Below are 12,952 nucleotides of genomic sequence, written 5' to 3'. Positions count from 1 at the left end.
CATCAAGAAATAAAAAATTTTTGCTGAAAGCCACACCCTCTTTCAAGGGATGTTAAAGGCCGTTACACATCAATTTCACAGTTGTGCAATGATATTTATGCCATTGATATTATGGTATTAATGATATTATTATCATTTAAGCAGATATTTATGTTCTAACACAAATATCTGCTTAAATGAGATAAATAAATGGCCAGCGGTATCTTCATTTGTGTGTGCCCAGCTGGTGGCAGAACTGATCACAGTGGTTTCTTACAGCCTTGATGCCTTTTTCACAACACATTGCATCCCTGTGCCAGTGTTTCCATTGAGAATGTGCAGGAAGTGCATGTTTCTGCATGCAATTAGATAATTTTTAGTAGTATTCTTGGCCCTGTTATTACTTCTCATAAAGTTTTAGGCACATATTTTTTTGTTTCAAAGCACTTTTTCGAGTGCTTACAAATCTAGCCTCTTGTGTATAGTCCTCTGTGGTGGCATGCTATGAAAGTGTGTTTATATTTGAGGTAGTAAGGTCATTTCTGAAGGACAATGTGAGAGCTATGTTTACAAGCAACATGCATGGATGAACAGGCACACGAAGACACATTGTGTCTTGCTCTGCTTCAAAACTTGCTCCTCAAAACCTTTCCTGGTGCTCGCAGTCATGGTATCTTGTGTTTGTGCAGCAAGTAGAAATGGGGTGACAATACCTTTTTGTCCTATTCCTCTTCTCTCCCCTTGAGAAATGAAGCCTACAGAGAAAGGCAGGGGTACCGTGCATAACTTTTTGGAAGGGTCACTATCATACAACACAGAATGGTGAAAGACCAAAATAAACCATTTCCCTTGTGTTGGCATTGTTGGAGTGTTCATCAGAGTTCAACATAGTGACAGGCCTTGATTTCTGCATTTTGCTCAATAAATACTTGGAGGTACAATATTGAATGAAACATTTTCTTGCCTTTTATTCCTGCTACTTACTTTGCAGAAAGGAATTTCTGGACTGCTTCATGTTCTGCTTGGTTCTTCCGGTCTATTATATTGATTAGTCTTTTTTTTTTTTATGCAGGATATATAATTTGCTACCTGCCAGTATCAAAACTGATAGAATGGTAGTGACACCTGCATTACTTCAGTGCCTTTAGTCTTGTGTAGAAACTTTCGATCGATATATTTTAAAACAAAAAACTCTGAATTTGGAGTTCTGCTATTATTATTGAGGGAAACACTTGAATGTGACAGTGTGTTGCAATGTTTCCATGCTCTTTACTTTTCAATCATAAAACATAGTGTGCATCTCTGATTGCCTCGCTAATTCCAGCTCTTGTGCCTGACAAGACATTAGTAGTCATTGCCTATCCAGCGGTTCAGCTATGTCATTAAGCCCTTAGGTCACATTGAAGAACACATTGTAAAACTGGCCCTAAAACATATGATTCACATGATCCTGTGATGGCTGCTTTTATTGCAGATTATGACAGCGTGTCCAAAACCTGCATGGATATGTGTGGAACTATACGAGAACTCGACCAAGAACAAGAACGTGTCCTGAAGCATGTCAGCCCTTATATGAGGTTTGCCGCATGAGAGCATATTAATGTTACCCATGAAGGGCAACTTCTCATCAGGTTGTGTTGTGCAATTCTGTACCCGCAAGTCACAAATGTACCTGATTGACTTCGCAAAAATGATTAACTAAATTGAGCTATCTTTATTCTGAAGAAACCTGCTACATAGAATGTTTGGTTGTAACATTTGCTTTTTTTTAAGTGGTACATTTTGTGTTGGCGAAACTCTTGTCAGACTGCAAATTTTTACCATTGGCTAAATGTCAAAAATCAGTTTAAATAACATCAATTTGAATGCTTGTTTTTTAAGGGTATGGTGCTTGCTTTAGTTCAACCTAGTAGACACAGCACTATGAGTTGTATAATAGGCTTAGACTCACTCCTAAGAATAAACATTATTCTGATTTATTCTTCTACCCGGTCACGGCAGTCGCATTTCAAAGGAGGTGAAATGCAAAAAGTGCCCGTGTGCTGTGCGATGTCAGTGCACGTTAAAAGATCCCCAGGTGGTCGAAATTATTCCGGAGCCCTCCACTACAGCACCTCTATTTCTTTTTCTTCTTTCACTCCCACCTTCCTCCCTTCCCTCAAGACACAGTTGATATGTTCACCAATTAGTAAGAGGGTTACTGCGCCTTTCAATTCCTGATAACCAGTCTTCAACATTGTCCTACATATTCTGAGAGTTTTGGAGCTGGAAGGCCTCTCGTTTAAATTTAAAGCTTGAGACTGGCTGAATATACCAGCGTCTTCTGAGACTGTTGTTAGCACCATTTCGTTTTCTATGTTGTGCTTTTTCTTCTGTGAACAGACTTATAAAACTCATGCAAGCATAGGCGTAAAGAAATGTTTCTACTTTGTAAAGGATGTATTGTACTAACCATGGATAAATAAATGGTGGGAAAACGTGGGAGAACACACATGGCAGCCCCTTGACGAAGTATTTGCTGCAGTAATGCTGTCTTTTAGCCCTCTTACTTTTAACACTAGTTTTTTTGCTTGAACATTAGTAATGCTTATAGTCACGTTGTGCACAAAACAGACAGGATGAGAACCACAAATAAGCATGGTCATATTAATTTTATGAATTTGACATGTTATTGCACAAATTAAGCAAAGCGTAGCGGTATTGTGTAAAACGTAAGCAACTTGCCCAAACAAGAATTCTGAAATTTAAGCAAAACTGGCCAGTATAACAAATATCACTAGGTCTTATAAAGGCGAATGAATGAATGTATGAAACCACATTTATTCCACATTAGAATGCACCAAGGGCACTACGGTGGAAGTGGCGGGGGGGGGGGGGTATTCAAAGACAAATATATGCCATTCAACGGTGTTTCTTTGGGATGCACACAAACTTAGTACTGCAGGTCATGCTACTTATTTGGTGCTACCATGCACACTAATTATTCATACTCACTATACTCCGTTTCATACATCAGGTGCAACGCTGTGAAAGGTACGGAAGTAGTTCGGACGGGAAAGTAAAGGGAGGCGTGTTACTCCAAACTTGTTCTGTACCCGAGTGCTTTATGGCACGAGAAAGCGACAGTTTGTTCTCAACAATAACAGTGCATTTAATCAAGCTCATGACAAATGTGTCATGTTCTAAGCCTACAAGCAAAGCATTTACTATGTTACGCTCACCACAAATAGCGCACTAGTTTTTGGTCGCGGATGCACGCAGCGCAAACAAGAGCGCTAGCTTTGACAGCGTTGCACATGATGTTTGAAACGGAGTATGCATGTTACGTATGCTATTCACCTTTTGTGTCTAAGATAATTTTCCTGCAGCTAAACTTGAAAAGCCTTGCAAGAATGTTTGCATGTTCCCTAGCTTGAAGTTAAACTACTCTCAATGAAACCACCTTTTTTTTTTAGTGATAAACAGCTACTTTTTAGTAGGGCAGGGACGAGATAAGCTGATGGGGTGACAGTACACAGTATTTTTTTGCACTTGCTTTCTTACTTGCTTGCTCTTGCATGCCAACAGGCATAATCTCATGCCTTATTGCAAAGTCATTTCTGTGGGTTTTGGGGATGTGAAATGGATGGTCTCATGAAGTAGTCCTTTTTTATTTTTGTGCACTTTCTTGTTTCTGACAGCTCACACAGAAAAATGGCCCTGTTATAATCAAATTTTTAAAGCCATATTGCTGCGGTAACGTTAAGAGCACAGTAGAGTAAAACAGCCAAACCTTGTTATAGCGAACAGGTAAAAAAATTGTTAAATAGTTCAATATAGCCGAAATTTACAATGTAAAATTTCACCAAAAACTCGTGCAGGAAAAGCACAATTTAATCAGTGAAAGTACATCAACTGGGACAGACCTTTTTCAAAGTGTGACTGCCATTTCAAAGCCATTCCTAGCGATTGTGAAAGCCTCAAAAAACTGAGCACCAAACACCAGTTAGGTTGGCTTCCCCACACAGCTCTGCCATCGCACGGCGACGGCAGGTCGAATGCCAGCTGTGGTGGCTTTCCTGCATTATAGCAGTGTCATATGAAAAGTGGTATGCCAGAACAAAAACTATCACTGTGACAGTCGACATGAGCACAGGATGGCGACTGGAAGGCTACAGCCGACATGCCACTGGTTCTGGGGTACTATCGGTGGGTGCGAGAGGCACCGAAGGGTGCGACCACCTGGCTACGAAATGTTCACACTGCTATATCTTCCGTGGCGCTGCTGGCTAATGCGAGATAAAGCCCGAACCATGGTGCGAAAGCTTGCCGAACTGCCGCCACTCACTCGTGTAGTGAGGAAAAAACCTGCTGCTTACCGTCAGAGCAGGTACAGCTTGGTGCTCGGCAGTTTAATGTATCAGTTCTATGGCAAACCATGTTGCATATATAGAGTAAGAACTGCATGTGTTTGTTAAAAATGTTTAGGAGCAGTTCGATACAGCCAATAACCCCTAATTTGTGTTTTTTATGTTAGGGTTTGGCTTATGCAACAAAAAATTTGTTGTACCCAAATTCTTTGTTGCACACACCTATTTCGGTAGCTTGCTTGCAGTGTTTGCACATGCAGCATAGAACAGTTAAGTAAATAGCCTGTCCTGACCTCATTTCGGAGAACATTTGTGAATGTCTATCCGTTTGATTTCCAGGAGCATGCTGTGGGCTTTTCATGAGCTTGGTAGCCTGCATCATTCTGTTGGCAAGCTGTCTGACAAGATAGTGTCCATCAGCCGAGCCTTGTCTGTTGAGCAAGAGCAACGCCAGCAGTCTATCTGGAATCTGCTTCATATGGAGACTGTGAGCATATATCTTGGACTTTCTCATATGTTCTAGTCTGGACATTCTTTGCCTATTTGTGCCTATATGACATTGTGCAACAGTGTCATGGGGATCTTGATTTGTTTTGTAAAAGTTATTTTTGCCAGAAGGTTTATCAGTATTGGCAGTTGTGCAGAGTGTTCCATGTGACTTAGTTAACTAGGTAGAAGGCAAGAAACACCCTCGGTTATAAATTATGCAGCTGCAAATAACACTGCACTGCTTTTGTCCATGTGAAATACGCCATGTTTTTTTATTTTTATGTTATTTTCTTTGCAAAAGCTTTGCCTGAGTGACACGTGGTGTCATGTTTAAATATTTTGTGAAAGCATTGTGTTTTCAAGTTTGTGCATTTGAGCAAGTGTGGTTGCTAGACTTGTCAAATGCTTAATTAAAGGAGTAGGGACACCAAGTCTTGGTTGTGTATTCATTTCTTAATGATGGGCAAGACTTGGATAAACATGTATTCCCAAATGGAATTTGCCTTAGCCCAGTAAATAATTCGTAATTAAATTTTTTTCTCTTATGTTGTTTGGCCATAGTTTCAACAGCCAAACGGCGGCTATAGCATTGCAGACAAGTTGAGGCAACACTGAGATTACGCGAGGCATACAAAAAGTTGTGATGTAATGTCATTTGTTGCCATTCTGGATCTTGAGGCTGGCTGGCATAAGAGCTGGAGAGAATAAAAATGGCAAATGAGGCGATTCTATCAGTTTTCGTATGCCTCATGTGACCTCAGTATTGTCTGAAGTTGCCTGTGATGTCATGCCCACCATTCAATGGTTTAAACTGAAAGTGAAGCAATGTCAGAGAAAAAAATTTAATTATAGATTAGTATTTACTATTTAGTGGGTGCAGGCGAATTCCACTAGGTGATATATGCATACCAATGTTTCAAGCACCATCTCAAAGAAAAAAAATCTGGAATTTGTGTCACAAAATCTGCTGTGGCATGATAGACTCAGTATAAGATTTAGTGGCATTGCTTGGCAGTAATGTCTAAATGAGAGCTTTTATTGATACCACCGTGGCTGCTTCGAATTTTGCTCTGGGATTTGTGCCTTTCCTTGGGAAGTTAGAGTACAGAATGAAAAAAGGGCTTGATTGGTTGGAAACTGAACTAGCAAGGAAGCGGTTGCAGGGATAATGATGGTTAAACTGCGCAGTTTTGAAGTTTTAGCAAGCAGGTGTCAAATATCGCTGAAGTTAGGTTTTTTGCCTCTTAGTGGCCGTGGGTGAGATTGAAGAATCGCCCAATTCACCTGCAGTCAAATTATCACATGTACTCTTGGGCTAAGGCCTGCAACAAAAGATTGTGTGGTTGGAGCACACTTCATAAAACATTGCTGGCCGTGCAAGTACTGAAAAGATAAGCTTTTTGCTACCAATCAAACAAGCGGGGTTTCCTGCAACATCCTCACATGCTTGTTGCTGTGTGCTATACAGTATCCTGTTTGTAAAGCAACTAGTACTGCAGAACAGTCTATTGTTAGGCTAGTTGGTATTCCTTGTCGTAGGTTCAAACAGCGCACACAGGTGAGGACAGATAGGTAGACAGCGCTGTGTTCGTCTTCTTCACTGTCCGTCCTCGTCTGTGTGCACTGTTTGAACGTACATCTACTGTAGTTGCATTTCCATCATGTTGCAAGTCATATTGAATGTAGCTGTACGTCTGTCGAAGACATGATTTCTGAGATTACCTAGTGCCATTAGCCCAGAGACTTGTGACCAAGAATTTTGTTCCTTGTTCTGAGCATTTGCATCAGATTTGAGCACTTGTGTGTAAATAGCACTAAAGTTAACAAAATTTCAGGCAAAACAGCTAAGGATACTTGGCAGACTTCTAGAAAAGAAGTTTTATGTGTATTGTACTCAATAGCACTATGCCACTGACTGTTTTGGGTTAGTGGCATATTTTCTTGTGTTTGTTTCTTAAGAAATGTGCTGTTGTGCTGTAGAGTTTTCAAGGTTATATTCACCATCTTAAATAATTGAGGATATACTGAGGCTGTGCTGGCACGAATAACCAGTAAAAGAATTTAGCCCAGAACTGTTAAGGGCTAGATAGCATTGTGAACTACTACCAGACTGGTCAAGAGTATTGTGGCAGAAATAAAATTGCTGTGCAGTATTTTTGTAAAGGGCTGAAATATGAAGTAGGCTAAATTCAATGTTGCTGTCACTGTATAAATTTTGCTAATAGTGCAGGAAGAGGCCCATTTCCCCAACTTCTACATCCAACCCTGATGTTGAGCTAGCAGATCCAAGTGTTTTGTGTATTTTAGTGTGTAATTATTTGTTTGCTTTTTACCTTCATGTATTTGTCATTGTTTGTTCTTATTTTTAGCATGTTGTGCTCTGCTCCATTTCAAAGGAACTGAAAGCTTCAATGCTAACATTGTGGAAACTTGGATACTTGTGCGTTTACCAGTTGTTCCGGGTGTGCTTAATACATTTTTAATGGGTCTGTGCTTAATACATTTTTAATGGGTCTTTTGCAGAAGCGTTCACTGCCAGTTGCATCATCTGCACAGAACCAAGTGGCAGTCCCTGCTGGGGAGTCTTTGTCTTGGCTTTCTTTATGCCAGCAAATGGATGAGCAGGTAAAAGAGAGCAGAGAGCAGTGTAACGAAGCTGACGCTGCATGTGAATTGTAAGTCATGTTTCATTTTGTCACTGCCACTAAGTGCAAAGCATAACCACGTTATTATTGTGCTTATGCCATAAAAACTTACGCAAGAACCACACTTGCTTTTTGGACCTTTTGCAAACATACTAACATATGTTTATTACCAGCCAGATGCAGTGATTTTTCTTTCTTATGGTGTTGGTAGTATGCTTTCAGAGTGCCTTTTGTTTGCACTGGCATTGTTGAAGGCATTGTTGTAATATAGTAATTGCTCACAAAGAGCTATGCAGTTATACAATGGGCTGAATCACAAACTTCCTGAAGAAAGCAAAATAACATTTTAGTCGGCCTTTAATTGCTTTCATGCTGCACTATGCATACATGCATCTCTTCTGAGATGTAGTGTGAGGTATTCATCAGTGACTGCTTCAGTGGCATATGTGTGAACAAAAGCTGTTTGTTGGGGATGAATGTGATAAGATCCTTAGCCAACATGCAACCCTGACAGTTGTGACAATTATATATTACTGCCTGCCAACGAAAAAAAAAATTGTTGGTAACATTACATTATTGGTTCAAGGTACGGGCAGCTGAAATACTGAGATAGCTTTTTGTTTTCACATGTGGACAGAGAAAGCACTATTGCTACCAGCTGCCACATGTTTTTCACGCCATACCATTGTGAAGTACAATCGTTCTCATGCCTGCCATTGATATCAAGGGGTGCTGAGGCCATGGAACCCAATTCAAACATTGGGATGCATAATTCAGCCAAACCTGAGACTGATTTCCTGGCAAATACTTGAAATCGTGCTTGTTTTGAAAAACTGTGCCATCATTATAGAATGGCTGGCTGTAAATTTTCAGTACCAGCGTATCTCCTGACCAAATAATGAAAATATATGCAGATTAGTTGAAGGACTGTAGACACCTCATTTTAGTTGCATTTTTTCTTTGTAATGGTCCGTAAGATGTTAGAATAGATGGACCACCAGGTGGTATTTGCCTACAACCTTTAAATAATTTATATTATATTTTAATTTCTTCCTTCATGCTGTTTCAGTGTCGGTTTCATAAACTGAACAATGTCTGTGATGCATAAGAAGTGTTTAGGTCACATGAGGCGTGAAAAAAAACTGCAGCGTAAATGCTGATACGTTGTTTTTTTGTTATTCCAACTCCTGAAGCAGGCTGGCTTAAGCGCTTTAGTGAATTAAAACTATGTATCAGTGATTAAAATGAAATTTCATACCTCATGTGGCCTAAACTTTCCTTATGCATCACAACCATCGTTCAGTTGTTGAAACCGAAACAGCATCAAGAAGGAATTCAATTATAAATTATTCAGCAGTCGCAGGGAAATACCACAGGGTAATCCATGCATGCTAACGCATGATTTTAAAGAAGAAAACGCAAGCAGAAATTTGGTGTCTATAGTAATCTTTTAAGGAATCAAAATGAAAAACAGTTACCATTGCATTAAATCTGTACATGACCATATAATATAACTTAATAGATGGCAATTATGTGCCATAGATTTTTTTAATTAATTCTGTGACGCTTATTCAACAAACAAATGTTGTGTGCTTAGGTTGTACTGCATGTTGTAAAATTATGAGGTGCATTTAAGTCTCCTTACGTGCGGAAATGCGAAAGCTGTGTGCAGTCCGCCATCTGCTGGGCCATTGCCGTACATTGCTAGGGGGGGTTTTCAGCAGATACTGCTTGATGGCGCTATGACTGCACTCCAAGCACGGAGGAAATTTACTGGAGACGAAGGAAATTTGGTACTCACTTCAGTGCAACATCTGTAAATAACATGCTCATAATTACTCATATAAGTTTCAGTAAATATCCCAAAGATGCGTTTTTAAGAACTGTGCATTCACTAGACGCGCCTTTATTCAACTTAAAAAGTGGAAGTGTCGTGGCAGAGTGGCAGTGTTCCTGTTCCACACACTGGCGGCCTGGGTTCGGTTCCCACTTAGATCCCAATTTTCTGTTCTTTTTTTTATTCTATAATCAGTACCATTTATGGTGAACTCATTTTGTGGACAAATAACTTTGAACTGAGCCATCTAATGCTTTCACATTAATAAAAGGGAGCTTCAGGCAGTGCATTCTTACTCTTCGTGCTAGTCTGTTGCTGTGTGTGGCTGATTTTCTATACATGCATTTCGCACGACCTTGGTATGTCATGTCAAGAAGACCGATGAGCTGTGATAGTAGTAACCCATTTGTACCAGTCTTGTGGTGCAAGCCTCATGACAAATTTGACGGTGTGTTAGCCACCACAGCTTGCCTCTGACGCAGTTTGCTGTTGGACTTTTCACTTTCTTTTAACTTTTCTTATGTTGCGTCTCCATCTTGGGAGTGTACTGGTTCAGCACTGTATACAACACAATGTAGGTCTGGGCGAGTTGGTGCGACATTTTGAAAAAGTGTAATGCAGGAATGACAAAACCACAAGGACAGAATCGGCAAGTGCATGAGTTTCATGCGTTTATTTTTCTCTTTGTGCTTCGCTAATTTCCGCTCTGTTAAGCACTTTCACAGCACAATGGTCTCCGAGTTTAGAGCCTGAATCAAAAGCTTTGGTGTACTGCAATTTCATACATGGATTTTACTTTGTACAACTGTGCATTTGATAATGAATTTTCTTCTGCAGGGCTGATGCAAACATTGCCAAGCTGGAGAAGGAATGTAATGAGCTATTGAAGAGCATGACCACAAAATGAAAAGGGAACATCTGCATCTCCTCCCTGTGCTTGGAGTCCCATCTGCCTTCCTCTTTTCGGTCACTGTGGCTTGCCTTTGCATAGGCCTTTGCGTAGATATTTCCCAAGTGCCATTAAACGTCAAGCTGCTTGTCATGCATTCAGTCAGAACAGTTGTCTGAATCTGAGACTGACTCTAATTATTTGAATAGAAACTGCTGTAGCAACTATCGTTGAGGCTGTGCTTAAAGGGGCTGTGAAGGGGGCTCTAATAAAGTTGCGGCACGCCTGGGATATTGAAGCACGCCGCTTCACGAATAGTGTCCAGCAAGGATTTTTTAAATGCACTTTGTAGAAGCTGAGTTATCTGTAGTTAAAATTTGAATTTCAGCGTCTTCGCACCTTTCCCTCTCCTCTCGTCACTTTCTGCACGCTGGAAGGTAGGCGCTCCTTCGCCGACCCCCCCTCTGGGAGCGGAGCTTCCCGACCCGCCGGAGCTAAGCGGCTCATTGGCCGCGGCCACGGTAGCTGCCACCTCTCACCTTGTCTACGCAGATGCGGGGGACGGAGGAGGGTGCGAGCATGAAAAGGTCGCAGGGAAGGGCTCTCCAACTTTGACGTGCGATTGTGGGTCGTCTGCTGCGTGTAGAAGAGTATTATTTGGCTCCGGTTTTCATGGCAACAAAGTGCAGTGATTAAGTGAGTTAATGTGCTCTCCTCGGAAGGCGTTTCAGAGCCCCTTTAAGCAAGACCACCTTTTGTTGTTAGCCATTCTTGTGAACTGCTGCTGCTATTTTTCTAGGCCAAGGCACCAGTTGTGTGTCACTTTTGTCATTGGAGTAGGTGTTGTGTGCACTAGGCACTATACTCAGTTTCATACATGGCAGGCAAGAATGCAGAAGTTGCGGGGTAGTGCATCCTTGAAAGCATATTAATCAGCCACCTATCGTTCGTTCTTCTCAAAGCCTCAGTGAGTGTTTAGAGGAAAACAAAGAGCGGTATAAAACAAAGTGCTAGCTCTGGAATTATTGGTCAAAGCAGTGAGGCACTCAAGTTCAGGCCCTCTGGCTATAATTCTCACAGAGTGAACTACTTTTTAGGTGCTGATGAAGTAAGAGCGATTCACCCCACCAACCACATATCATAGCACCAAATGTCATTCTTACTTTTCAGTCTAGATGAGTCTCAATACGAAAATGTGGCAAGAGGTAACACGAAGTGGAGGAGGTTGCCAGTTATGGTACTTGAGATTTGCTGAAAAGTAATATGCCTGTGTTCACTTTGGTTGTATGGCGAACTACTTTTTGGGCGCAGACTTAGCCTGCGCGAATGGGCGTGCTAACTTTGGCAGCATTGACTGCTATGTATGAAATGGAGTATAGTAGTGTGTACTGTGTCTGCAGCACTTTTGGGTTTTCGGTATCACTTCTCAGCATGAAGGTATTTCATGAAGGAAGCAGCGCAGTTAGTGATCGAAAGAAACTTGTATTTGATGCTGTCTGGACATCAAATTTGCACACTGGGGTCTGCCTATTACTGTGTAGTGCAACCAGCCTGATTTATAGGCCTTTTACTTTTGGCACACCATAGTGCATGGCTCATGTTTCTCACACTACACAATAGGGCCATGAAAGCTTTTTAAGCATTATGTAAAATGCCTGGGTTTCAGTCAGCCAAGCACTTGGAGCATAAAAAAGCCTGATGTGGTACTCAAGCACTCACTTGTGAGGCACTGATGCATGTGGTTAATTAGCATGAGCAGGCAGAGGTTGCACAACCTACTTTGATGTCTGAGGACTGCTCTGCCTGCCACGGAACTTTGTTTTATTGCTGCTGTACATTTTATCATCTTCCGGTGTGCACACAGTATTGTTTTTTTTTTATTTGTTCTGTTGCTGCTGTACAATTTATTATGTTCAAGTGTGCAAACAAAATTGTTTTTCAACTAAAATCAAATTTTTGATGCTTTTGTGTAAGGAAGGAATGAGAAGTCATTTTGTCACCACTCTTTGGATGTTTTTTTGTGTGTGTGTCAATTGTCAGCAGCACTGTGAAGATGTGTGATGTTATGCCTTTAGCACTTATTGTGTGAGGGAGATGTTAATGTAATTCAGTAGCAAGCTCCACAAGAGTGCATAATGGCCATGTTTTGATTAGAAGGCTTTTTGTTTCTTCAGTATTTGTCTAGAGTTTGTGACAGTTTTTTTCAGCTGCATTCATTACCTCTGTTTATGTGCAGTTATTTTATGTTGCCATTGGTCCTATATATACAACTTCTTTAGAACCTGTACAAAGATGCTAATATGTAGGTATTTGCAAGACTTGCACAAAAATAACACTGTGTGTGCTGTGCTGCCATGTAGTTTTATGCCATTTTGCTATAACCTGTACAGAGATGCTGATGGGCTGTTGCATACGCAAAAATGTTTTCTTTTGCTAAAAAGCAACTCTACTATTGCTTTTCAGCATTGTTCCTTTTTTTGGTTGTGCGCCAATAAATGCACTCAACTCAATGGTGCATATAGAGTGGATGATTTTTGGTGCACGTGGTCATTTTCACTGTTCTAGAACCACATTCAACATGGTGTTCCAGTGATTTACTAAACTTTCCATTTCTGGTTAGCTGATGCTTTGTGCATTTGGAGTTCATCATCATCATCAGCCTGACTACGCCCACTGCAGGGCGAAGGCCTCTCCCATGTCTCTCCAATTAACCCTGTCCCTTGCCAGCTGCGAACATCACACGGGCGCCTTTGCGTTTCACCTC

General features: G+C 40.9%; 1 protein-coding gene across 2 annotated transcripts in view; it reads left to right on the top strand.

Moving 5' to 3' along the window:
• The window catches only part of LOC144115361 (inhibitor of nuclear factor kappa-B kinase subunit alpha-like), a 55,549-nt gene extending 42,851 nt beyond the window's left edge, over positions 1-12,698 (top strand). For both annotated transcript variants that reach the window (XM_077649719.1, XM_077649720.1), the window contains 4 exons: positions 1,454-1,556; positions 4,668-4,815; positions 7,341-7,492; positions 10,137-12,698. In XM_077649719.1, coding sequence (XP_077505845.1) covers positions 1,454-1,556; positions 4,668-4,815; positions 7,341-7,492; positions 10,137-10,206 — 473 coding nt within the window. In that variant the 3' untranslated portion in view covers positions 10,207-12,698. The remainder of the gene's footprint in view (positions 1-1,453; positions 1,557-4,667; positions 4,816-7,340; positions 7,493-10,136) is intronic.
• The last annotated feature ends 254 nt before the right edge of the window (positions 12,699-12,952 follow it).

The sequence above is a fragment of the Amblyomma americanum genome, chromosome 1 (genome assembly GCF_052857255.1).
Source record: "Amblyomma americanum isolate KBUSLIRL-KWMA chromosome 1, ASM5285725v1, whole genome shotgun sequence".
NCBI lineage: Eukaryota > Metazoa > Arthropoda > Arachnida > Ixodida > Ixodidae > Amblyomma > Amblyomma americanum.
This window is presented reverse-complemented; position numbering and strand designations above follow the sequence as displayed.